The 24,888-nt window shown below is 41.2% G+C and overlaps 1 protein-coding gene across 1 annotated transcript in view; it reads right to left on the bottom strand.

Moving 5' to 3' along the window:
- The window catches only part of FAF1 (Fas associated factor 1), a 428,908-nt gene that overhangs the window by 23,412 nt on the left and 380,608 nt on the right, over nucleotides 1-24,888 (bottom strand). The window contains exon 18 of the mRNA XM_047789144.1: nucleotides 11,722-11,937. Within this exon, the coding sequence (XP_047645100.1) occupies nucleotides 11,722-11,937 (216 nt within the window). The remainder of the gene's footprint in view (nucleotides 1-11,721; nucleotides 11,938-24,888) is intronic.

The raw sequence follows: 24,888 nt of genomic DNA, 5'->3' as shown, positions 1-24,888 counted from the left end.
CGTGTTGACTTGTGTTCAACTTCCCAGAAGAGTTGCAGTTTGCAACAATGGACTAATGAATAGCTTGATTCCACTTCTCTCACCTCTCTCTGGGAGCACACATCTTAGAAAGACAGTTAGATAATTAAATGCTGCTTTTCTCAAAAAGGGCATCTTTTCTAGGCTGCTCACTGGATAAATGAACAGGACAAAAGGGGTGGGAGTAATATAAAAGTCATTCTGAAATTTTTTTCGTAATTCAGGGTTTTGTATTAACCAGTTCCTAAACATGATGTGTCTTTCTAGTTAAGTTGTATAAAGTGGTTTTCTATAAAAACCTTTTGTCCCTTTTGCATACACAGTCGTTCCCAAGGAAAGCTCTGGATGAGAGTAGGGGATGAGTAAAAAAAAAGTAGAATTATGACTGCTAAATGAGACACAATGATTCTGTTACAAAGGAGAAAAAGCAAAAAAAAAAAAAAATCAAAACCCTGGCCCCTGGGGAGGCAGAAGCATTAAAGAGCTTTGTTTTTCAAAACTGTTCCAGGAAAATTCCCCCTCTTCCTGAAGGATGACTCTTCATGCTGCCTTTCCAAGCTGCTGCAAGTGCCTTGAATTCAAACTGACTGCTGAGCCTATGACACCATGACAGTGGTGTCTATGAGACCGCAGGGCTGGCCTCAGCTCTTTAACTTCCAGACGCCTCCAGATGTCGTCTGCACTCAGGAGGTGACTAAAGTGGTGTCATGGACAAGCAAACCGGTTTGAGATTTGCCTCAGGCAGTCCCTTTGAAACTAAGGGCTCAACTCAATTGCTGACTGAGAACCCAATGGTGGGAGCTACCACATGGGCCTGACTACTTTACATCCAGCTTGGGGTGCTCTGACACTTGTAAACTTTGTTTCCAGGGGTACCACGAACACCCTCTGGCATTGTTCTCCCTGTGTGTACCCTGATATCATGACACTGCCACAGCACTGGAAGATGTTCTGGTCAGCTTCAACTTAGCTAGAATTACGCTCTACCTGAACCGATACCTTGGGCCAGGTGAAAAAAAAGGGTTAATACAGAAACCTAAGGAAGAGCCATCTGGCTTTCTTTTTTTTCTTTTTCTTTTTTTTGTCTTTTTGTTGTTGTTGTTGCTATTTCTTGGGCCGCTCCCGCGGCATATGGAGGTTCCCAGGCTAGGGGTGGAATTGGAGCTGTAGCCACCGGCCTACGCCAGAGCCACAGCAACGCGGGATCCGAGCTGCGTCTGCAACCTACACCACAGCTCACGGCAACGCCGGATCGTTAACCCACTGAGCAAGGGCAGGGACCGAACCCGCAGCCTCATGGTTCCTAGTCGGATTCGTTAACCACTGCGCCACGACGGGAACTTCCCCATCTGGCTTTCTAAGACAGACCGTAATGGTTAATGGAATTCGTTTTTGCTGGCTAAGTACAGGATCCCTAAAAAAGCATAAATACCTGAGATCAATACTACAGGTTTTTCTTATGTAGGTTCCTACCGATTTTCTGAACTGATGCCTAGGTCAAGAGCAGAGGGGGTGAACTGTACAGAAAATAGTTAACATAGTAGGCCCAGCTGCTATTCCTTGAAAAGCCTGCCTATAAAGTCGGCCTTTGGTTGGTGTCTGGGAACTTGGCATTTGGGAGGGTTCCCACTATTCCCAGAACTGAAGTTGTAGCTCGCTACCTTAGATGACTTGTGCAGACAACATAGTTGAGGCTGAACACCTGCTTTCCTACTAAGATTCTAGAATTTTGGTATGTACCAGGCGAAGGGTACCTATATGATCACCCCGGGCACTGAGACCCTAATAAGCATCCCTGCTTGGCAACACGTCACATGTGCGGGAATTAAACTCATCCTGTGTAAACCTGGAAGTGGTCTTGGGGACCCCTCTGACACATTATAAGAAAAAGTTTTCTGTTTAGGATAAAAAGCATAGGCTCTGGAGGTTCAAACTGCAATTATGTCAGTTACTATGTATGTGACCCTGGAATAATACCTAGTGTTTCTTAACCTCAGTTATTGTGTTAAAGGGGGTGACCATCTATGCCTTAGGGTTTGTACACAGATTGAGAGAATACTTTCTAAAGTGTCTGGCACAAAGTAGCACATTAATAATATTATCCTTGTCTGACTGAAAGCTGGAAAAGACTGTAGGAACCCAAGAGATCACTAAATTAGGCACAACAATTTCAAAGAAAACTTTCACATCAGCGATCCATTTACTGTTGGAAGGCTCAGATTCAACTCAGTTCGAAACTAGGCAGAAATGGAGTTCTCGTTGTGGCTCAGTGGTTAACAAATCCGATTAGGAACCAAGAGGTTGTGGGTTCGATCCCTGGCCTTGCTCAGTGGGTTAAGGATCTGGCGTTGCCATGAGCTGTGGTGAAGGTCGCAGACACAGCTCGGCTTCAGCTTTGCTGTGGCTCTGGTGTAGGCTGGCGGCTACAGCTCTGATTAGACCCCTAGCCTGGGAACCTCCATATGCTGCAGGTGCAGCCCTATAAAAATAAAACAAAAATAAATAAATAAATAAAATCAAACTAAGCAGAAAACTCTACCAACACATTTTACTGAAAACCTCTCTCTCTGGTGTTTAATTACATTCCCATGCACTCCCAGCTAAGGAGGAGAAGAGAATATACTTTTTCTTTTCTTTTTTTAAATCTTTTTTAGGGCCACACCCACAGCACATGGAAGTTCCCAGGCTAGGGGCTGAATCGGAGCTACAGCTGCAGAGCCTACACCACAGCCACAGCATCACCAGATCTGAGCTGTGTCTCTGACCTACACCACAGCTCATGGCAATGCCAGATCCTTAACCCACTGAGCGGGGCCAGGGATTGAACCTGCGTCCTCATGGATACTAGTCAGGTTTGTTTCCACTGAACCACAATGGGAGCTCCAGAATAAACTTCCTTAAAGGAAAGTCTGACTGAAAGTGCGATGGTATGGTTTCCTTCTACACACAGCACCCTGCCCAGGGGCATGTTCAGTTGGTGAGCTGTGTATTCCCTCCCAGCACAAGGTCTACACATCTTAAAGCCTCACGTGTCCTGAATACCTACTGTGTCAAGTCTTCACTCTCAAATCACTTCACTTAATTGTTGAGACCATCCCATAGATGGTATTATTATCTGCCTTTTTACAGGTGAAGGAACCAGTTTATAGAGGTCATGTGACTCATGCAAGGTCCACCTGATAACTTGTTCCTTATATTACAGCATCCTGCTGGCTCCCCTGTCATGACTGCCAATGCTCAGAACACACTTCCCTGCACTAGGGCAAATGCAATAAATAGTGGACTTTTTTCCAAGGAAGGGCCTGTTATAATCCAAGTGACAAAGTGCAGATTACTCTCGTATTAAGAATAAAGAATGTATCTAAAAACTTATTTTTTAAAGGCTAGAGACAGGTCAAAAGCAATGACTTGCTGGAAATGGATCCAAGAAACTCAGCACTACCAAATCAAACGTCATGGCCCTCTGCCATTTACCAAGTGTTTTCATTATCACTTTCGATCTTGTCATCCCACGTATCTGTGAGGACACATGATAGTACCCTCACTTGAAAGATGAAGGAACTGAAATACGGAAAATAGAAATCATGTACTCAGTATAACTTAGCAAACGGATGGAAGTACTAGTATTAGAACAAAGATCTGTCTGACTCCAAGTATAGAGGGGACAGACCTTGGGAACCATTTATCACAATACTTAGTCCAGGCATTATTAGCAGACTACATACAACCATCTTTCTAATCTTCCCCTGCTTGGTTGCATTTTCAGTCTCATTTTAAGTACTGTTAACATCCCCTGACTATTCTGGCTTCAGTCTTTCTCCATGTCAATTCACCTTTCCAAACTGCCAGTAAGATATAACAGAAAAAGAATTAGTACCTTCATATTTAATTTCCAGCTTTGCCACTTCCTGGCTATGTGATCTTATTCAATACACTTAAATTAGAGTTTCAGTTTCTGTAACTGCAAAATGGAGATAATATTTACTTGGTGTAATAGATTTTGAACGTTGATTTGAAATCTAGTTGTGCTTTTTTTTTTTTTTTTTCAATTATAAAGTAAGGATAGGAGTTCCCATCGTGGCTCAGCAGAAATGAATCCGACTAGGAACCATAAGGTTGCAGATTCAATCCCTGGCCTTGCTCAGTGGGTTAAGGATCCGGCGATGCTGTGAGATATGGTGCAGTTTTCAGATGTGGCTTGGATCTGGGGTTGCTGTGGCTGTGGCGTAGGCCGGCAGCTGTAGCTCTAATTAGACCTCTAGCCTGGGAACCTCCATATGCCGTGTGAGTGGCCCTAAAACAAACAAACAAACAAAAAAAACCCCCAAAAACACAAAACATAAAGTAAGGATAGTACAATCTCATAGGGTTGTTATAAGGATTCAATTAAATGATTTCTATCCAGAACATAGCAGAGCTGTCCAACACACAGTGGGAACTCAACAAATGGTAGACAGATTATTGGGCTGTTTGCTTCATTCATTTATTCAACAGATATTTACTGAGCATCGATTAAGTATCAGGTACTATTCTAGATGTCAGGTGCATAGCAGTGAACAAGTAAAGTTCCTGCTTTCAAAAAGCTTTTATTCTAGTACGGTATAGATAATAAACAAGTAAATATCTCTTATGTCAGATGGTGATCAGTTCAGTGCAGGGAGAAAAAAAAAAGGCAGAGTAAAAAGCATAGGTTTTGCCAGTCTGGCAGGGTAGGGAAGGTAGGGTCAGAGCAGGGGGAAAGAGGACTGGTTTTTTTATACAGGTTGGTCAGAAAAGGCCTCCATTGGAAGGTAATATGTGAGCAGACCTAAAGGAAGTAAGAACAAGAACAATAAAGGTATCAAGAGGAAGAAAGTACAAGGACCCAAAGCGGGAAAACTGTTTTGTGGTTTTTCACAAACAGCAAGGATGCCAGGGTGACTGAAAAAAGAATGAGTGCAGACACAGATGCTAGGGAGTGACATCAGGGAGGGCCTGTCAAACACTCAGAACTGGATGGGAAGCCATTGCAGGGTTTTAAGAAGAGAAGTGACACAATCTGCTTAATATTTTAAAAAAAGGCGGGGGTGGGGGGGAGAGGGAGGGATCGGGGTGGACTGGGAATCTGGGTTAACAGACGCAAACTATTGCGTTTGGAATAGATAAGCAATGAGACCCTGCTAATAGCACTGGGAACCATATTTAATCACTTATGATGGAGCATGATAGAGCATAATGTGAGAAAAAGAATGCATATATGTATGTGTGACTGGGTCACCTTGTTGTATGGTAGAAAATTGACAGAACACTGTAAACCAACTATAATGGAAAAAATAAAAATCATTTTAAAAAAATCACTATGACTTTTTTTTTTTTTTTTAGAAGAAGAGAGTGAAAGGGGGAGAGGGGGCAGGTGATGACAGAGTGGACAGTGTGGACACCATTACAATAATCTAGACAAGATGGGATGTGCCTGGACCACAGCTTACTTGTAGAAGCAGTGAAAAGTAGATTCACAATATATTTTGAAGTTAAAGCCAAAAGAATTTGCTTATGACTTGGGTAGAAAAATGAGAGAAAGAGGAGTTAGGGATGACTCTAAGGTTTCTGGCCTGAACAAAAAGAGTGAAGTTGCCATTTAGTGAGATGAGGATGACTATGAAGGGAAAAGGTTTGGAGGAAGGCAGAAATCAGGAGTTCAGTGTTGCCTATGTTTAATTTGAGATGCCAATCAGACATAAATGGGAGATGCTGAACAGGCACAGTTGTATGTACAAATGCCTGGAGTTCAGGCAAGAATTTGGCTGGAGAGACACACCAGAGTTGTAACTGTATTTACGACATTTGAAGCCACAAGACTGATTGAGATCAATGAGATATTGAGAGTAGAAAGAGATCAGAGGATTGACATTTACTGAGCACCTACTATGTGCCAGGTCATGTGACTCTGTACATTATGGAGTAACGTAAGGGTGACTATTTTTTTTTTCTTTTTGCCATTTCTTAGGCTGTTGCCGTGGCACACGGAGGTTCCCAGGCTAGGGGTCAAATCGGAGCTGTAGCCACCGGCCTATGCCACAGCCACAGCAATGCCAGATCCGAGCCACGTCTGCAACCAACACCACAGCTCACGGCAACGCCGGATCCTTAACCCACTGAGCGAGGCCAGGGACCGAACCCGAAACCTCATGGTTCCTAGTCGGATTCGTTAACCACTGAGCCACGACGGGAACTCCAGGGAGGCTATTCTTACACTGAAGGTAACCGTGATGACTATGTCATTCCCTTGCTTGACAAACTATAGAGAATAAAGACAAGCTCCCTTACCTGGTGTTCTAGGTTTCATACAATCCCCTTTGGCCTCTTCTCAGAACGTTATGATACAGACTCCATATTTCAACCAGTCTGGTCTTTGCTCCACTGTCTAGTCATGCCTTGCACTTTCCAATCTTTTCTCAAGCTGTCCTAGCTGCTGGAGAACGTTCTTCTCTTATCAATCCACCAGAAATCCTATCCTCTCAAAATTTTGTTCCCCTGCTACCTCCTTTACAAGGCTTTCTTGGTCGCCCAGGCCAGCTCTGACTTCTTTGCCCTTTTGGTCTGGCCTACTGTTAGGACCACTGTGTGAGCTGCACTATGAGATTATTTGTATGAGAGGCCACAGTATTCTCTAAGAAAGGACTGTGCCTCATTCCTTAGCTCTTAGCACAGTGCCTGGATTAACAGAGTATGAAATACAACTAAGTGTATACTTTACCTATATCCGGCTGTGACTTAGAAATAAAAATTTTCAGGACAATATGAAGAAATCAGAAATGATGAAATCTTTCCAAATGTATACAACTGAGTTTCATTTATACATTGAAAATACTTTTCTAGATAATAAACCACCTCACTAATTCATTCCTTACTTGACTCTGGAGACACGATGGCATAGGGACTGAAACCACAGACTCTAAAGTTTGTATCTGGTTTTGATATTTACTGACATTGGGCAAGTTACTTAACCTCATTTATACCTGAGTTTCCCCATTTCAGTGAGTACAGTATGAATACTGACTTTGAAAATAACTTTTAGCATTAAATGAGATAATGCATAAGGGACACTTAGAATAGTGCATAGTATAGTAAGCCCTTAATAAATACTATTGAAAATTTTTTATCCTGAAAATTCGGTTACTGGAGAATCATTATGATCATCATCTCTTATTTGGAGAGTATCTCACAGTTTACAAAGCACTTTTATATACCTTGCCTTATTTGAGACATGCTATGGTCTTGGGAGAAAGAGAATTTATTGCTTCTAGCTTACAGAGAAGAAAACTGGGATTTAGAGAGGGGTGTACCTTGTTTAAGGTTTGCACAGCTAATAATCTTGGAGGTGGGGTAGGCAAGACTGGAGCAGGGAAATCAATTAGGATGGTGTAGGTTTAACCTGGGTTATGAAGACTTGGGTAGTGATGTGGGGGAAAGAGTGAAAAGAACAGATTTGAGAGAAGTTTAGAGGCAGCTCAAGAAGTGAATACTACTTCTTATCTTGGTGACTGTTATTGGCAAAATGGAAAACAACAGAACAAAACAAACAACTCAGTGTTCTCAGCATCTTGACAGTCAGCTTCTCCTAGGAAGACGTGTATCTGCTGCTGTTTTGGTTGGCCACATTGCTCAACTCCGTGGTGTGCCCAGAAGACATTTAGTAAAGAGTTGGACAGCTGGGAAATCTGAACAGGAAGTATTGTTTTGATTGGGGGGGGGGGTGCAGAAGAAAGTTTAACAGGTCCGCTGGTGAGAAAGTAGTCTCTGCTTTGTGGAAAGAAGGCTGAAGACACAATAAGACTCCTAGAGTTAAGTCTTACGTTATTTGTTATTAAAAAGGCAAGGTCTTAAGATGCGCTTTTTAACAGTCTTTAGTTTGGCTGTAATTTAAGATGACTTTTACAAATTAGATCCTAATCCTTACAGACACAGATGGCTGTTACAGAATAGCCTTGCAAAAACACTAGTCATTCAACTTGAAAGAGCATTCAGAGAAGGATGAAGGGCCATTAACTCTTATCCCACCCCTAGCTCTAGGAGGTCTAATGAGGCCTGGGTGGGCTTTCTGGGTTTAGGTCTGGGTCTGGAATCTGGGTGGGCCTACAGCATCTGTTCTCTTTTGGAACGGCCCCATCTCTAGTTCACTCTGGAAGCGGGGATTTAGGATCAGACCTGAGGTTATTAACACTGACAACAGTAGCTTGAACGCTTATGTGCGGGGCACCATGCTGAGAACCTCAGGGGAGATAGATATGAACATGATATGGACAGTCTCTAGAGACAATAACAGGACGGGACAGGCCAGCTGGAGACGACTGCATAAACTGCAGTGGGCACATAGGTGAAGAGCTTGGGAGAAGTGAGGGCTTCTTGGAGGAGATGACATTTGAACTGGGCGTGAAAAGACAAGTTCAAACAAGTCAGGAAAAGGAGGGAGACAGAACAAACTATCTTCACAAACACAAAGGCATGACAGCGTCTTGCGTCTTCAGTGAAAAGTGAGCAACATCCTATCTCCTGGTGATGAGATTAAGTAATGAGGTTTACGTAGGTATGGGCGAGATTGTGATCAGTTTCTGAAAATACTCTAAAATATTCTAAGGGGTCTAAGGGGTCTGTACTTACCCTTGTGCAGTAGCGAGTTATCAAAGAGTCGTCAAATAAGTAAAGGAATGATTAGAGTAGGGTTTTAGAATATTTTCAGGTTTGACCAAGGCCCATAAAATGGACCTGTGATGGATACTGGGAAGCCCTTGATTTTTCCAGCAGGAACAAACCTTTCTGGTTAGACATTTTCTCTGGGCAACTAGGCCAAACTTGGTCCAAATTTGCCTTGGGATGGGATGGAGGTAGAGATGGGGTCAGGTGAGAAAGGGACATTGGAAGAAGAGACTGTTAACCAGGTTGAATAGTGTTCTTCAGCAGCATAAAACAAAGGGTGAGTGATTGAGATCCAAATCAAGAGTAAATTTCCTCCAAGGCCAAGTGACTAACCCTCCAATTTAGGGCCAATCCACACTGGCACTTAACACATCTGCACTGAAAAGGCTGAATGCTTGGTCAAAAGACTTCGAGGCAAGTAGATTGCAAGCCGAAGAACCCTTTGCATTTCACTTCACACTTTCCCTGATTCTTTTTTTCTTTTTCTTTCTTCTGTTTAGGGCCGCACCTGTAGCATATGGAAGATCCTGGGCTAGGGGCTGAATTGGAGCTGCAGCTGCCAGCCTATGACACAGCCACAGCAATGCCAGATCCAAGCTGCAACTGTGAGCTACATCACAGCTCATGGCAATGCAGGATCCTTCAACCCACTGAGTGAGGCCAGGGATCAAACCGCATCTCCATGGATACTAGTTGGGTTCTTAACCCACTGAGCCACAGTGGGAACTCTGCCTGATTCTTTTTAATAGCAACCTTCTACAGTCCACATTTTTATCCTATGGGAAGAGGTTATTAATACTGATCATAAAACCAAGCTTCTTTAAAGAGACTGTTCCTTCCACCTCACCCCCAGTAGTCAGGTTTAAAATTTAATTTGAAAGGAAGATTAATTTTAAAAGCCAGGAAAGTCCCTAGACTCCTTTTCTTCCTGTACTTTCATTTTATAGATGAGGCCCAGAAGGGGAGTGACTTAAAACTAAGTGCTGGGTTAAGGTTCACCTTAGTTCCTAACTTACCTCCTGAGCTTCTCCAAGGTGAGATGTTCACGGTCCATTACAGGCTGGAAGCAGCATGAGAACCAGGCTGATCCTACCCTTTGATAAGTGCCTCTTTTCTACACATTTAGAATTCAGCTTCAGTGTCAGAATTTAAGGTAGTTTCTTCCCCTGCCATGTGGTCCACAGAGCATGTGCATGCATGTGTCCCCTTATGCTTGTCTGTGCATCTTACGTATGAAAAAAAGAGGAAGAGGGTGGAGCAGCAGGTGAGGGCAGTGAGAGAGGGGACAATGTTTAGCACCTATGGTCCACTTCAGTCTCCTTGGCTCAGACAGAGTGGTAGGATCTTCACCCCGCTGAGGGGATTTGTGGCTGAGTAGTAGAGCTAAACCCATACCACTAGTTTCTGTCTCTATCCTGCAAATCCAAATTTACCCTGCTAATGTGAGGGACTAAGATGAGCTTTAACCAAATTCTTGGATTTGGTGTGTTAGATGAAGTCTAGGTTTCCAAACCTCACATTACCAAATCATAACGGAATTAAAGAATATTAAGATTTAAAATGAATCTTAGAGATAAGCTAGTCCAAGCCCCCTTTCACATAAAGTAGGAATACCAGGAGTGACTCCTTCTTCATGTATATCCATTATTACTGAAAAGGGATAATTCAGTAGTGCTTCATTATCTCCAAAAAAAAAAAAAGAAAAATCACTACCTTACAACACAAAATATTTCCTTCTTAGAAAGTAGCCTTCATATATTGGGCCAAATTTGCCTCCCGTAACTTTTAACTAATTGGTCCCATTCTATCATTGAAGCCGCACAATGCCAGATACCTCTTTTTCATGGCAGGCTCTCAAGCAGCTTTCAAGAAGACAACTACATCTCCCATGGCCTTTCCTTCTCTAGAGGAAAAATCACTTCCCCAAATGATATGATCTCCAGTTCCCTCACCTTCCCACCAGCCCTGCTCTAGATAAGCTCCTCTTTCTTCAGGCTGGAGTTTCAGCATGGAGTCTAAGGATTACTCAGGGGTAGTTTATCTTCGTGGTGTTGCCCAGGATTTAAGCCATCCTCTTCTTGGGATTATACCTCTAAAAATGTACCTAGCTTTTTGTTGGCTGTCACAATACATTATATATGTATAAATTAACCACAATAGCCTTTGCTAAAAGCATGGTTTCTCCATCCCATACTTGAGCAATTGATTTTCTAAATCTAATGTAGGCATCTTTTTCTATCCCTATTTCTGTAAAATTTGTCTAGGCTCACTTTTGCCTACTGTTTCACTATTTTAAGGGTTTCTTGAATCCTATTTTTCATAATCCATAAATCTGATAGTGTCTTCATTTAAGTTGCAAATAAAGTATGGTGAGGAATAAAGGATTAAATACAGAGTCTTTTGGTTCCCTTTAGGGAGAGAGCAGTCTCTTAACCAAATTTTTGGACACATCCATTTAATCAACAATGAATCTACCCAACTGTTGATTTACATCTCTTTACTTTTCCCCAGAATACTATGAGAAACTATCGAAAACTTTGGTGAAGCACAGACATACAGTGAATATAGTTCCCCCTTCCTGACTTCCCAGGCTAGTAAGAACTATCAAATCACAAAATGTTCTTGGTTTAGCATAACTCATTAATGGCGTAACTATAGCATAACTATAATCATTGACCCTGATCTAACTGTTAAGTTGTTAAGCACACAATTCTCAGGTCTACTGTAAGGTATACAGAGGTGAGATCTTGGGAACACCTGTAGGAATGCTGGAATAGGGGAAATAGCTAGGAAGAAAGACCTAGTGCCTAATTTCTTACTTAGGCTACTAGGCACATGTCTGTGGCCTGGAGAACCATATTTCTCCCAAGGCTGAGGAGCGAAGAGTGTGCAGAACAAAGAGGGACTCCTGAGTGTGTGGCCTTTGGTAAGCTGTGCCATGGGGCTTTTCTTGGACTACTTTGTCCAGCTCTAATGACAGGCTACTCCCATTTGGACACACTACCCAAGATAGGCATGGGAACTTACATCTCTCCTAGGAAAGGTACTCAGTAGCTTGAATTCGTCCCATGGAAATCCTTTGGAAGCTACAAAATCAAAGACGATCTGGAGCTTACTGCTGGCCAGGAAACGCCGTTCAAGGAACTCGCCACTGGGGGTCCGGATCCGCAGTTTGCTCACAGGCTCAGCATTTTCTTCCTTTGGCTCTGGAGGCAGGGCCTGCTCTAAGGAAAGCCGGATGGCCTAAAGAGGGCAAAAATAAGGTGTTAAATTACTGCGGGGGGTGGGAAACTAGAAAAAACCTGCTGCTTTCTACAAACTTATCAAAAAGTTATTGCCTACTTATTAACTAAGCCTAATGCTTCAACAGAAGCTTATGTTTTCATTTTCTTACTATTAGCTCAATAAGCAACTAAATGAAATAAATCCCACCCTGATGACACATTAAATTGATAGGTAACTACATAGAAAAGAAAGGTAGGAGTTCCCATCGTGGCGCAGTGGTTAACGAATCCAACTAGGAACCATGAGATTGCGGGTTCGATCCCTGCCCTTGCTCAGTGGGTTAACGATCTGGCGTTGCCGTGAGCTGTGGTGTAGGTTGCAGATGTGGCTCGGATCCCGTGTTGTTGTGGCTGTGGTGTAGGCCAGCGGCTACAGCTCTGATTGGACCCCTAGCCTGGGAACCTCCATATGCCTCGGGATCGGCCCTAGAAAAGGCAAAAAAAAAAAAAAGAAAAGAAAGGTAATTTATTTTTTTTACTGAAGGCCTCAAGTATTTGTGATTGAGGAAATAGGTATCAAACATCCAATTGCTTGCTTTCTTTTTCTCTCCACTCCTCCATACAGACGGGGGAAGGGTGGAGAGAGAGAGCACAAGCAAGAGCAAGCAACAGAGAAAACATACATTTTCCAACTAGAAATGACTGAAGACTTTGTAGAATTCTGGATAATATATTAACATCAAAATGGAGGAAAGATTCTGTTGAGGGTGATGAAAAATTTTGGAAATAGTGGTAATGGTTGTAGCATTGTGGATATAATTCATGCCACCTAATTGTACTTAAAAATGATTAAAAAAGGCAAATTTCTTATATATATATATATATATTTTTTGTTACAATAAAGAAATGCCATGGAATGGAAAGAAATTAAGTTATCAGGTTTACTGGAGGCAGGAGACTATGGTCTAAGTTATAGCCTTGCTGCTAAGTTGCTGTGAGATTTGGCCAAGTCCAGGTACTTGACCTGGAGATTGCACAGACTCAAACAGGTGGGGTAAGCAGTTGGAAGACCTCATGGCTAGAGCTGGGCTCGAATGCAGGCTTGCCAGTTCCCAACCTACAGTATTACACTGCTTCACATTCAACACACTCCAGTGGAAGGAGGTTAGAAGTCGCAGACAGCCTTGCTCATGGCAGAAATTCCCTAAAACCTTTTTGTCCTAGCACTTTGGGAGGCTCCTCAGACCAATACGCCTAGTATAAGCATGCTCAGCTTTACAGTTATATCCTGTTTCTGGTTACTTTCACATTTCCATGTTCCCAATTTATCACTGATAGAAAAATAAAAATTCTCCCAATTAATTCACAACTATTATAATCAAGTAATGTGAGTGCGAGGGACTGGAATATACGTTCCCCAAAAAGCTCAACACAATTTTCTTTTCTTTTTTTTTGTCTTTTCTAGGGCCGCTCCCACAGCATATGGAGGTTCCCAGGCTAGGGGTCGAATCGGAGCTGTAGCCACCTGTCTACACCAGAGCCACAGCAACGCAGGATCCGAGCTGCGTCTGCAACCTACACCACAGCTCACGGCAACGCCGGATCCTTAACCCACTAGGCGGATTTGTTAACCACTGCGCCACGACGGGAACTCCCTCAACACAATTTTCAAAGTCTGGTGTCACTCTTCCCTTTGGGGGGAAAAAACAAAAAAACTCCCTCTCTCATTAAACAATTCTCAAAGGAGAAATATAAATGAAAATTACAGAATATCTATAAAATAATGACTATTGAAATTTCATGTTGGAATCTATGGGAGTCATTTAAAGCTGTGCTCATAGGAAATTTATAGTCCTAAAATTCTTATATCATTCAAAAAGAAATAATAAAAATAAGTTAATTAAGAATCAGACTTAACAAACTAGCTCAGTCATAAAAAAGAATGAAATAATGCCACATGGCAGCAGCATGGATGCAACTAGAGATTATACTAAGTGAAGTAAGTCAGAAAGACAAAGACAAATACCCTATGATATTCACTTATATGTGGAATCTAAAATATGGCACAAATGAACCTATCACAAATGAGACAGAGACTCACAGACATAGAGAACAGAACTGTGGTTGCCGAGGGGGAGGGGGCAGTGGGATGGACGGAGAAATTAGGGTTAGTAGATGCAAACCATTACATTTAGAATGGATAAGCAATGAGGTCCTACTGTATAGTACAGGGGACTATAACCAATCTCTTGGGATAGACCATGATGGAAGATAATATAAGAAAAGGAATGTGTGGGAGTTCCCGTCGTGGCACAGTGGTTAAGGAATCCGACTAGGAACCATGAGATTGCGGGTTCCATGCCTGGCCTTGCTCAGTGTGTTAAGGATCTGGCATTGCCATAAGCTGTGGTGTCGGTTGCAGGCGAGGCTCGGATCCTGTGTTGCTGTGGCTGTGGTGTAGGCCGGTGGCTACAGCTCCGATTCGACCCCTAGCCTGGGAACCTCCATATGCTGTGGGAGCAGCCCTAGAAAAGGCAAAAAGACAAAAAAAAAAAAAGAAAGAAAGAAAGAAAGAAAAGGAGTGTGTGTGTGTGTATATATATATACACATATATGTGACTAGGTCACTTTGCTGTACAACAGAGATTGGCACAACACTGTAAATCAACTATACTTTAGTAAAAAATTTTTAAAAGAAAAATAGAAAAAAAAGAAACCAGGAGAAGGAAAAAAAACACCAACAAAACAAATGGAAAGTAAGCTGAGAAGAAAATAAACTAAAAGCATAAAGGAATGCTTAGAAAAAAAAAGAGAAAAATACATCAAGTTAACCAATAAATAGTTTGTTTCTTTGGAGAAAAATCAATAAACTTGCACAAAAAGAACCACACAACAATGGTAACCTACATACGGTGGAGGAAAACAGGGTGGAAAAAGTGACAGCATTTTCTGAATATGCTTTTTTATATTTTTTTATTTCTGACTTATGTAAATGTATTACCTATTAAAGTACATTTAAAATAACCAACAGAGAACAAAGTTTGCTCAGACTCCAGTACAGATGAGAAATTACTTTCTATATTACTTAGGATAATTTTTTTTGGTTCTAATACAGAAGTATTTTCAAAAAAGCATTCAAAATGTCTGCAGTATATAGAAAAAGCTGGTCTTTTCTACGATATAGAGGTCATTTTCCTTCTGGAGGCACTGGATAATACCACTTACTTCACAGGGATTATAAACATGAAAAGTTAATCTGGGCGTTTATATACACAAAATACACATTATATGTAAAGTTCGCAGTGTGGCATCTGAGACATAATAGGCTTTAGTTAATGAATGGTTGCTTGGGGTCACATTGGCTAAATAGGTCTATACTCTCATTTTTTATATGGGGAAACTGATACCCAGAAATGGAGACAAAAATGTAGTTCAAAAACCACAAGACTAGAAAGTTAAACCACTTAACTTTTATCTTTCTTGGGGGATAACATGAGTGGGAATTTATGTATTAGTGTTCTGGGCCAGCAATGAGTTTCAGCTAAATATTTTCATATATTAAACTATTTTAGTAACATTGTCATATATTAACAACCTAATGAATAGATGAACCCATGTATATCAAAATTGAGTTCTAATTATGTCTACTATAGCATTCACGCTACTGTACTATACTTATTTTTAAATGTCTGGCTTTACCGCTAGCCTGCAATCTCCATAAGGACATGGAAATATTTTACTTTTTATTCCAAGTATAGGGCATAGCCCAAAATAGATGCTCAATATACACACACACACTTTTTTTTTTTGTCATTTTTTTGTTTTTTTAAGGGCCGCATCTGTGGTATGCGGAGGTTCCCAGGCTCTAGGGGTTGATTTGGAGCTATAGCCGCTGGTCTATGTCACAGCCACAGCAACTCGGGATCCGAGCCACCTTTGTGACCTACACCACAGCTCACGGCAACACTGCATCCTTAACCCACTGCGTGAGGCCAGGGATCGAACCTGTGTCCTCATGGATACCAGTCAGATTCGTTTCCACTGAGCCACGATGGGAACTCCTCAATAAATATATATGTTAAGATAAGGAGTAAACTAACATGTCAACTGAAATAATGCAGTGGAAGTGCCTAGTATGGTTTTAAGGACATAGTAGGTGCTCAATGAATGCTAAAAGACTCTAAACTCATGGCTTCTACTTTTTTTTTTTTTTTTTCTTTTTAGGGCCGCACCCACGGCATATGGAAATTCCAGGCTAGGGGTGGAATAGGAGCTACAGCTGCTGGCCTACACCACAGCCAACAGGAATGCAGGATCCCCAACCCACTGAGCCAAGGCAGGGATCGAACTCACATCCTTATGGATACTACTCGGATTCATTTCCTCTGCGCCAAAACAGAAACTGATGGCTTCTATTTCTAGGAACCAAGAACTGAACATCCTGAGTTTCCTTTCTCTGAGGTCTGACTCTTTTCAGCATCAACTGTTCAGATTAATTTCCTTCCTTCTTGTCTTTCCTTCCTTCCTTCTTGTTTGTTTTTGGCCATGAGGAAGTTTCCGGGCCAGGGGATCAAATCTGTGCCACAGCAACAACCTGAGCCACAGCAGTGACAATGCTGGATCCCAAACTTGGTGTACCACCAGGGAACTCCCAGATTAACTTTCCATGTATGTGTTCCTTAAGGGTTAACCAAGAGTTGTTTGTGGGGGAAACTACCTCTGTGGATTAGTTAAATACGTTTTCTAAACTATTAATAGAATCATTTGACTATTTCTAACACGGGTGGTTCTTTAAAACAATATCTTTGAGATTAAAAAGCATTCTTCCTGATTATAAAGGTAATATATTTATTGAAAAAACTAGATTAAGTGATAAGAAAACATTATGATTAATTTCTAGATTCACCACCAAGAGACAGCCACTGTCATCATTTGAGTGTTACACCCATTAATTTTTCTAATCATTTTTTTTCTTTTTTTTGGGGGGGGGGGCGAACCCAATGCGTATGCAAGTTCCTAGAAGTCTAATCGGAGCTGCAGCTGCCAGCCTATGCTACAGCCACAGCAACATGAGATCTGAGCCGAATCTGTGACCTACACTGCAGTTTGGGCAATGCCAGATCCTTAACCCACTGAGCAAGGCCAGGGATCGAATCCAAATCTTCACAGGGCCACACCCGCAGCACATGGAGGATCCCAGGCTAGGGGTCGAATGGGAGCTATAGCTGCCAGCCTACACCACAGCCACGGGGCAACATCTGATCCTTAACCCACTGAGCGAGGCCAGGGATCGAACCCACGTCCTCATGGATATTAGTCAGATTCGTTTCTGCTAAACCATGATGGGAACTTCTCCCTTCTAACCATTTTTAAGCGAACAATTCAGTGGCATTAAGTACATTCACAATGTACATCACTACCACCTGTTTCTAAAACTTTACTTCACCTCAGACACTCACCATTAATTTTTCATGTGTATTTTTACATAAATATATAAACTTATTAAAAGAAAATCTGAATCAGTGTTCTATAGTAACAGCTTTATCTTTTGTTCTAAGTCATGTATTTCGTCGTCTTAAAGTTTTAATTGAAATGCAACATACATAAAAAGGGCACATATCTTTTTTTTTTTTTTGCCTTTTCTAGGGCCGCACCCGCAGCATATGGAGGTTCCCAGGCTAGGGGTTGAATCGGAGCTGTAGCCACCGGCCTATGCCAGAGGCACAGCAACTCGGGATCCGAGCCACATCTGCGACCTACACCACAGCTCATGGCAATGCTGGATCCTTAACCCACTGAGCAAGGCCAGGGATCGAACCAGCAACCTCACGGTTCCTAGTTGGATTTGTTAACCACTGAGCCACGATGGGAACTCCACTATACTGCCTTCTAACACTAGAGTTTAAAACACTTTAATCTTAAAATTAAATGTAAGGTAAGGTTAGGAAATAGGCTTTGCGTGTGACAGTGGTTCAATACGTGGCCACTGAGGATATGACAGTCTTTATGAACTTCAGTTATCTTATACAATGGGGCTGACAACATCGTCCTCAGAGGTTCTTGTATAAAATGTGGTCATGTTTATAAAACACTTAGCAATACTGACACATGGTCAGCATACAAATTAGTGAGAAGTGCCCAGCACTGAAGCACATGCTGTAATACTGTGCTCAACAAATGACAGCATCGTTGGTCTGGTTATCATTATTATTATTCCTTCTGTACCTACTTTAAATCAGAACTCAATGTGATATTTCCTGGTTTCTCCTCCTGTTCTCCCTTTAATCCACCTGTCTGCTTACTTCCTATTTTGACATTTCCCTGCACTGTATAACAACAGATGCTACATTATTGTCTGAACTCAACCAATTATAGCACAGCCAAATAAACAACAGTAGCTCATTACCCCATTCATTGTGCAGACAATGTCTACTCCTCAATGCACCCGGTCTCCGGGGCTTTTCCCCAGAATGAAAACAGACCTCAGACATCCCACACCAGTGATCCAATGTGGAAAACAATGAAGAGATATTAAGTACATCTGAATTAGGATCGGAATACCCAAGCTTAACTGGTAAAAAGGACAAAAATACATCAGCAGCTCAGTTTCAAACTGGCTAAAAGCAAAGGCCTCATGTAAGTAAACACCGAGGTAAAACAATGACATGAAGGACGCCCACACTCAAATAGCAGTCATAGTAAACACCATTGTTAAACCTCAATTTAGTTTGCTCAACAAATACAGTTTTTTATTTGCATTATTTTAGGTTTGTAACAAAACAAAAAAACCCAGCATAAGTTGGAAATATGAACTGATCTTGGGCTTTCTGTTTTACTAAAGCTATATGAATATTCAAAGCATTCACATTTGAGCGATGTGAATTCTTCTTACATGGAGCCTATATTTTAGTAGGGTGGGAGAAAAACAAATAAATTCACACACAAGAAAAGTATATATAGTTTGTCACATGGTGATGAATGCTATGGAGAAAAGTGCAAGCAGTATTGGTAGAGGGGTACAACTTGAAACACTGTAACTGTCAATAAGCAAATACTGTTGGCCTCAAGGAGCAAAGGCCTAAGGGGGACAGGGAGTTTCATTTAGATCTGAGAGAAGTATTACAGGTAGAAGTCGCAGCAAACGCTAAGCCCCAGAGCAGCAAGGTGGCCAATGTGGCTGGAGCAGAATGATCAGGGAGAGAGGGGTAGGAGCTAAGGTTAGAGAAGAATCAAAGGATAGGAGTGATTAGATCATACGTGCCTTAATGACTTTGTTCCCATTTTAAAATTTAGGTATAATCTATATACAGTAAAATGTACTCTTTTAAATATATAGTTCTGTGAGATTTGATAACTCACACAATCCTCAATCAAAATGAGTATTTCTATCAACACCACCCACTTACAAATTCCCCGAGGCAACCTCTGTTCTGCTCTCTGTCCCTGGTTTTGCCTTCTACAGAATGCTAAATAAATTTAATTATAAATATCATATAAATGCACATAATATAATGCATTTGAGACGCATCCATATTGCTGATTACATCAGTGGTTCACTTCTATTTATTGCTGACTGTTATTCCATTGTATAGATATACTAGAGTTTGATTACTCCTCCAGTTGGGGGACACTTGAGTTGTCTAAGTTTTTGGTGACTACAAATAAAGCCATTATAAACATTTGTGCACAGATTTTTGTGTGAACATAAATTTTACTGTTACTTCCTCTTCACTTGTATAAACACCTAGGTGTGACTGCTGGGTGATATGTTACATACATGTTTAACTTATGAGAAAGTGCCAAATTATTTCCCAAAGTGGATATGCTATCATCAATGATTCTCATTAATACATGAGAGTTCCGGTTGCTCTTCATCTCTGCTGTTACCTGGTATTGCCCCTTTTTCTTTTCTTTTCTTTTTTTTTGTCTTTTTGTCTTTTCTAGGGCTGCTCCCACGGCATATGGTGGTTCCCAGGCAAGGAGTCTAATCGGAGCTACAGCCATCGGCCTATATCAGAGCCACAGGAACGCGGGATCCGAGCCAAATCTGTGACCTACACCACAGCTCATGGCAATGCCAGATCTTTAACCCACTGAGCAAGGCCAGGGATGGAAACCGCAACCTCATGGTTCCTAGTCGGATTTGTTAACCACTGTGCCACGACGGGACCTCCCTGTGTCAGTTACTTTAAAAAGAATTTATCAAAATATATACAGGAAAGGCAAAATGGAGTCATGGAGTCAAGTTGGGAGGCTACTAAACTAATCCAGGTAACAGACAATGGTTGCTTAGATGAGAGTGGTAGTGGTGGAGTTAGTGAGAAGTATTTGAGTTCTATATACATTTTGAAGGTAGAATCAACAGGATTTGCTTATCAAATACGGACATGAAAGAGAAAGTCAAGGGTGATTCCAAGGCTTTTGGCTCAAACAACTCAAAGATTTTCCACTTATTATGATAGGGAAGACCGTGGAAGGACAGACATGGTGGAAGGCTAAGATCAGTTTAAGACAAGTTAAGTTTGTGAAGCTATTAGACATCTAAGTGAAGGCGATGGGCTGGCAAGTGCATATTCAAGTCTAGAGTTCAGGGAATGGGAGGACCTGGAGATATAAATCTGGGAGCCAAATGTATAGACAGTATTTAAAGTCATGATACTTAAGATCAATAAGTTCTTATGGTATTCAACAAGAAGTATAGTGGATCTGACATAGGAACAGTTGGTCTGACCCAATCCTAAAGCCATTCTCTGTTTCTGGTCACCAATCATCCATTTAAATATATAAATAGATTACTGCAAATAAAGAAAGCCTCACTGCTGGATAAAGTAAATCAAAGCACATGACCATATGTCCTCAACTAAAATTTGGATATATGATACTGAGATATGAAGAACATGCTGTAGGTAGTCATTTAGATACCACGAAACTGAAATTTCTGGTCTATTTTAATGGCTCATGAGGACAACAGCAGAATACTTCAAATTGGAACTACCTAAGAAATTATGGCTATATGGTCTCTATAATTATTGTAAGATATATTTATATTGGCACCTAACTTATTAAGTTGTTGCAGAGAGTCAATAATATAATGTCTCTAAAGTGCTTAGCACAGAGTTTAGCACCTATTAATTGCTTAATTAGTGATATCCTGATGGCAAGGAGGATTATAATTATTGCTTAGTGTAGTGGTATTATCTGTGTGACAAGCAAGTTATATAAGATGAAACACAAATTATAAAAAGTAGTTTTACTTTAATAACTTATTCATTCTTCCTGTATGGGGTAATAGGTAGAAAGATTGCTGGGTAGGAGTTCCTGTCCTGGCGCAGCGGAAACGAATTCAACTAGGAACCATGGGGATGCAGGTTCGATCCCTGGCCTTGCTCAGTGGGTTAAGGATTCGGCATTGCCATGAGCTGAGGTGTAGGTGACAGATGCTGCTTGGATCTGGTGTTGCTGTGGCTGTGGTGTAAGCCAGCAGCTGTAGCTCTGATTAGACCCCTAGCCTGGGAACCTCCATATGCTGCGGGTGAAGCTCCCCGCCCCTCCCCCCCCCGAAAAAAGAATACTGGGTAGGACTTCTGGTTCCGCTTTTACCAGGCAAGTGTTAGATAAGAATTTTAAAATAGGTTTTCAAATTCTGCTACAATGTTACTTTCTTCACCTGTAAGATGGTAATGACATTTTCTCCCTTACCCTTTCTGTAGGATGGTAATGAAAATTAAATCAGAGAACTGAAGAGATGGATGTGCTGATGCTTCCAATTCCATGCTCTTCTGTTCTTTCATCTACTGGTCTTTAATATTGCTTAAGATTTTTCACTTGCAGAGGCACCAAGATGTGAAAGGAACCAACTCTGGGTAGATAGGCAAAAACATAACTTCAAAATTTTCTGTTTGAAAGAACTGGCAGCAAAAGGAATATAGCTTTGTGCCCATTTTCTCCCATTCACTATTCTCCAAAACTTGGCCTTTTAGCCTCAGCTCTAATTATTAAGACTGTGTCCTAAATGTGTCCATTTACTGTTCCTTAGGAAGCCTTCTGCCTTTCTCCCTTTGTTCATCATTACTCAGCCTCTGCCCCACCTTTCACCACCCATCCAACCACCCATCTATTCATCAATCCATCCAAAATCGTCTTCTACCTCATCTTGTCTTATCAATCTTCCAAAGCGCCCTCCCTCTGTGAGGTCTTTCCTGTTGCCTTCCTAGTCAGAAATCATTCAAACCTATGGTTTTTACAATGTATAGTATCTTTTCCTATCCTTATTTTGTGTTCATCTATCCTCCTGTATTAAACAGTGAGCTCCTTGAGGGCAGAGGCTGTCTCACATATCCTATAGAGTATCCATAGCACTCAACTTAGTGATTTGTACATAGAAGGAGATCAACAAATATTTGCTGAATATTGACTGATTAAAAGACTTGGGAATAAAAATTCTTAGTTGAAACCTTCTCTACTTACCCAAAACTTAGGTGTCAAAAATAATATTCATGTAGGATTTCTTAAAGGCTATGCAGTTCATACATTTTAGTTACTGTAAAATCCATCCTTTAAACAGGACTACCAGAAAACTGTATTGTTTCTGCCTTTGCAGAGATGCTTTTACTAAACTCTGCTTTGGCCTTATGACTCTGAGTCACATAAAGTTGTAAGAAGCTATTATACATGACTCACTCTTACTACTGTAGCTAGTGGATATAGCTGGGGATAGTATTAATAACCAAACTACACAGCCTCCTCTTTTTTTTTTTGATCTTTTTAGGGCTGCACCTGAGGCACATGGAGGTCCCCAGGCTAGGGGTCAAGTTGGAGCTACAGCTGCCAGCCTACACCACAGCCACAGCAAGGCCAGATCCAGCTGCATCTGTGACCTATACCATAGGTCACGGCAATGCCAGATCCTTAACCCATTGGATCAAACCTGTGTCCTCATGGAGGCCAGTCAGATTTGTTTCCACTGAGCCATGACGGGAACTCTGACAGCTTCCTCTTGAATGGGAATGACAGGAAACATTGCTCTAACGTCTCTGTGTGTGAAAAATCTAGGCACCTTTTGAGGGACTATAACATCGGCCTTTATCTGATGTTAAAGACAGAGTGAAACTTGCAAACAATCATATTTTCCTTTTTTTTAGCCCAAGAGAAACATATAACACATTCTGTGGCAAATATACAGAACTCAGTCACATGCATTTGGTGCCTGTACTAGATTATCTGTTGTCAGCATAGTAATATTTTTTGTCTTTTGTCTTTTTAGGGCCACACCCATGGCATATGGAAGTTCCTAGGCTAGGGGTCCAACTGGAGCTGTTGTTGCCGGCCTATGCCACAGCAACGCCAGATCTGAGCTGCGTCTGTGACCCATACCACAGCTCATGGCAATGCCAGATCCTTAACCCACTGAGCGAGGCCAGGGATCGAATCTAAAACCTCATGGTTCCTAGTTGGATTCGTTTCTGCTGCTCCAGGTCAGGAACTCCAGAATACTAATCTTGCCTTTAGCTTTATCTTTCTTTATTTGACCTTGTCCTGATTTCTATATCTTTTGTTTTTAATCCAGTGGGATTGCATACATTTATATAAGTTACTAAAACACATTTTGGAAAGAATAAGTATATAAATTAGTAAAATAGCAGAAATTTTTGCTGTCATTTCTTTGTTTTTCCTTCAGAATAGTTTTAGAGACTTTCACTTTATCATGGCCAAGGACTAGGTCAAAATGCCTAAGAGTTTCCTGGTGGCTTAGGTGGTTAAGGATCTGGCATTGTCACTACTGTGACATGGGTTTGATCCTTGGCCTGGGAACTTCTGCATGGTATAGGCACAGCCACCAAAAAAAAAAAAAAAAAAAAAAAAGGCCTTCCTAGACTTTACTGATTTTTATGGGGGGGTGGGGGTGCACCCAAGGCATATGGAGGTTCCCAGGCTAGGGATTGATTTTGCTGATTTTACTCCAATACTTACCACACAGCAAAATGAGGCCACTCCCTAAGGAATTTCCTATAACCAAGGTGATTTGACTAATCAACATTTCATTTTTCTAAAGGATTTTGAAATACTAGAGGTAATAAAAATAATAAAACTACTCTTGTTTCTCAATAGGATTTTATGGGTTAGGATTTCTGGTTAGAAGGAGAGGCAGTGTTACTGTGAAAAGTCAGGTGACCTGGCTTCTAGTCCAGATTATGTGTCCAACCAGTTTGGTGACCACAGGCAAGCTGTATAATCTCTCTGGGTCTCCGTTTCTTCAGAGGTTACATAATACCAGCTTTTCCCAAAGAGTTGTTTGTCATACTCTAGTGTGCTGAAATATGTTAACTGGTACTCCAAGAAAAAAGGGACAAATAAGTTTAGATAGGACTGAATTAAGATAAATTAAAGATAAACAGTTTCTTAATGGTGGGATTTATAAGAGCTTTTAACATGCCTTTCTGGGGGAGAGGACAGAGTATACAGCATTACCTGAATTGTTTTTGAGAGCACATCAATGGACAAGCGCGAGTAATACCTAGCTGCAAAGAAGGCTTATTCTTTCTTTCCCTTTGCCCCGTCCTTGCACATGTTTACAGCTAGAACATACACACGGAGATACGCTAAAGGATGTTTAGGGGGTTTTCTATGACAGGACGGGGGTTATCTACATTTGGAAAGAGAGAAAATTTTAGCCCTGGGTAAATAAATTAAGTCATTAGAAGAAAGTACATACGCTACCAAGCTCTGGATCCAGAGCATGCAGTTAACGGTGAACACTTGACATTTAGCAAGAATATGGTTGAAGATACACTACTGAGAGAGCACATTTTGTGAAAGAGCCTGAAAGCGAAAAGCCCTAATTTTTAAAACTGTAGTTCTTGAAATAGCCTAAGAGTACAGTGACAAACCACAGATCTAAACTGTTGTGGAACTCTGCATTCATGATTCCTATAGTCACATACGATGATATAAGGCCTTCTTCTAATGCAGT

This window comes from Phacochoerus africanus, chromosome 8 (genome assembly GCF_016906955.1).
Source record: "Phacochoerus africanus isolate WHEZ1 chromosome 8, ROS_Pafr_v1, whole genome shotgun sequence".
Lineage (NCBI taxonomy): Eukaryota > Metazoa > Chordata > Mammalia > Artiodactyla > Suidae > Phacochoerus > Phacochoerus africanus.
Note: the sequence above shows the minus strand (reverse complement) of the source record. Positions and strands in the feature narration are given on the sequence as shown.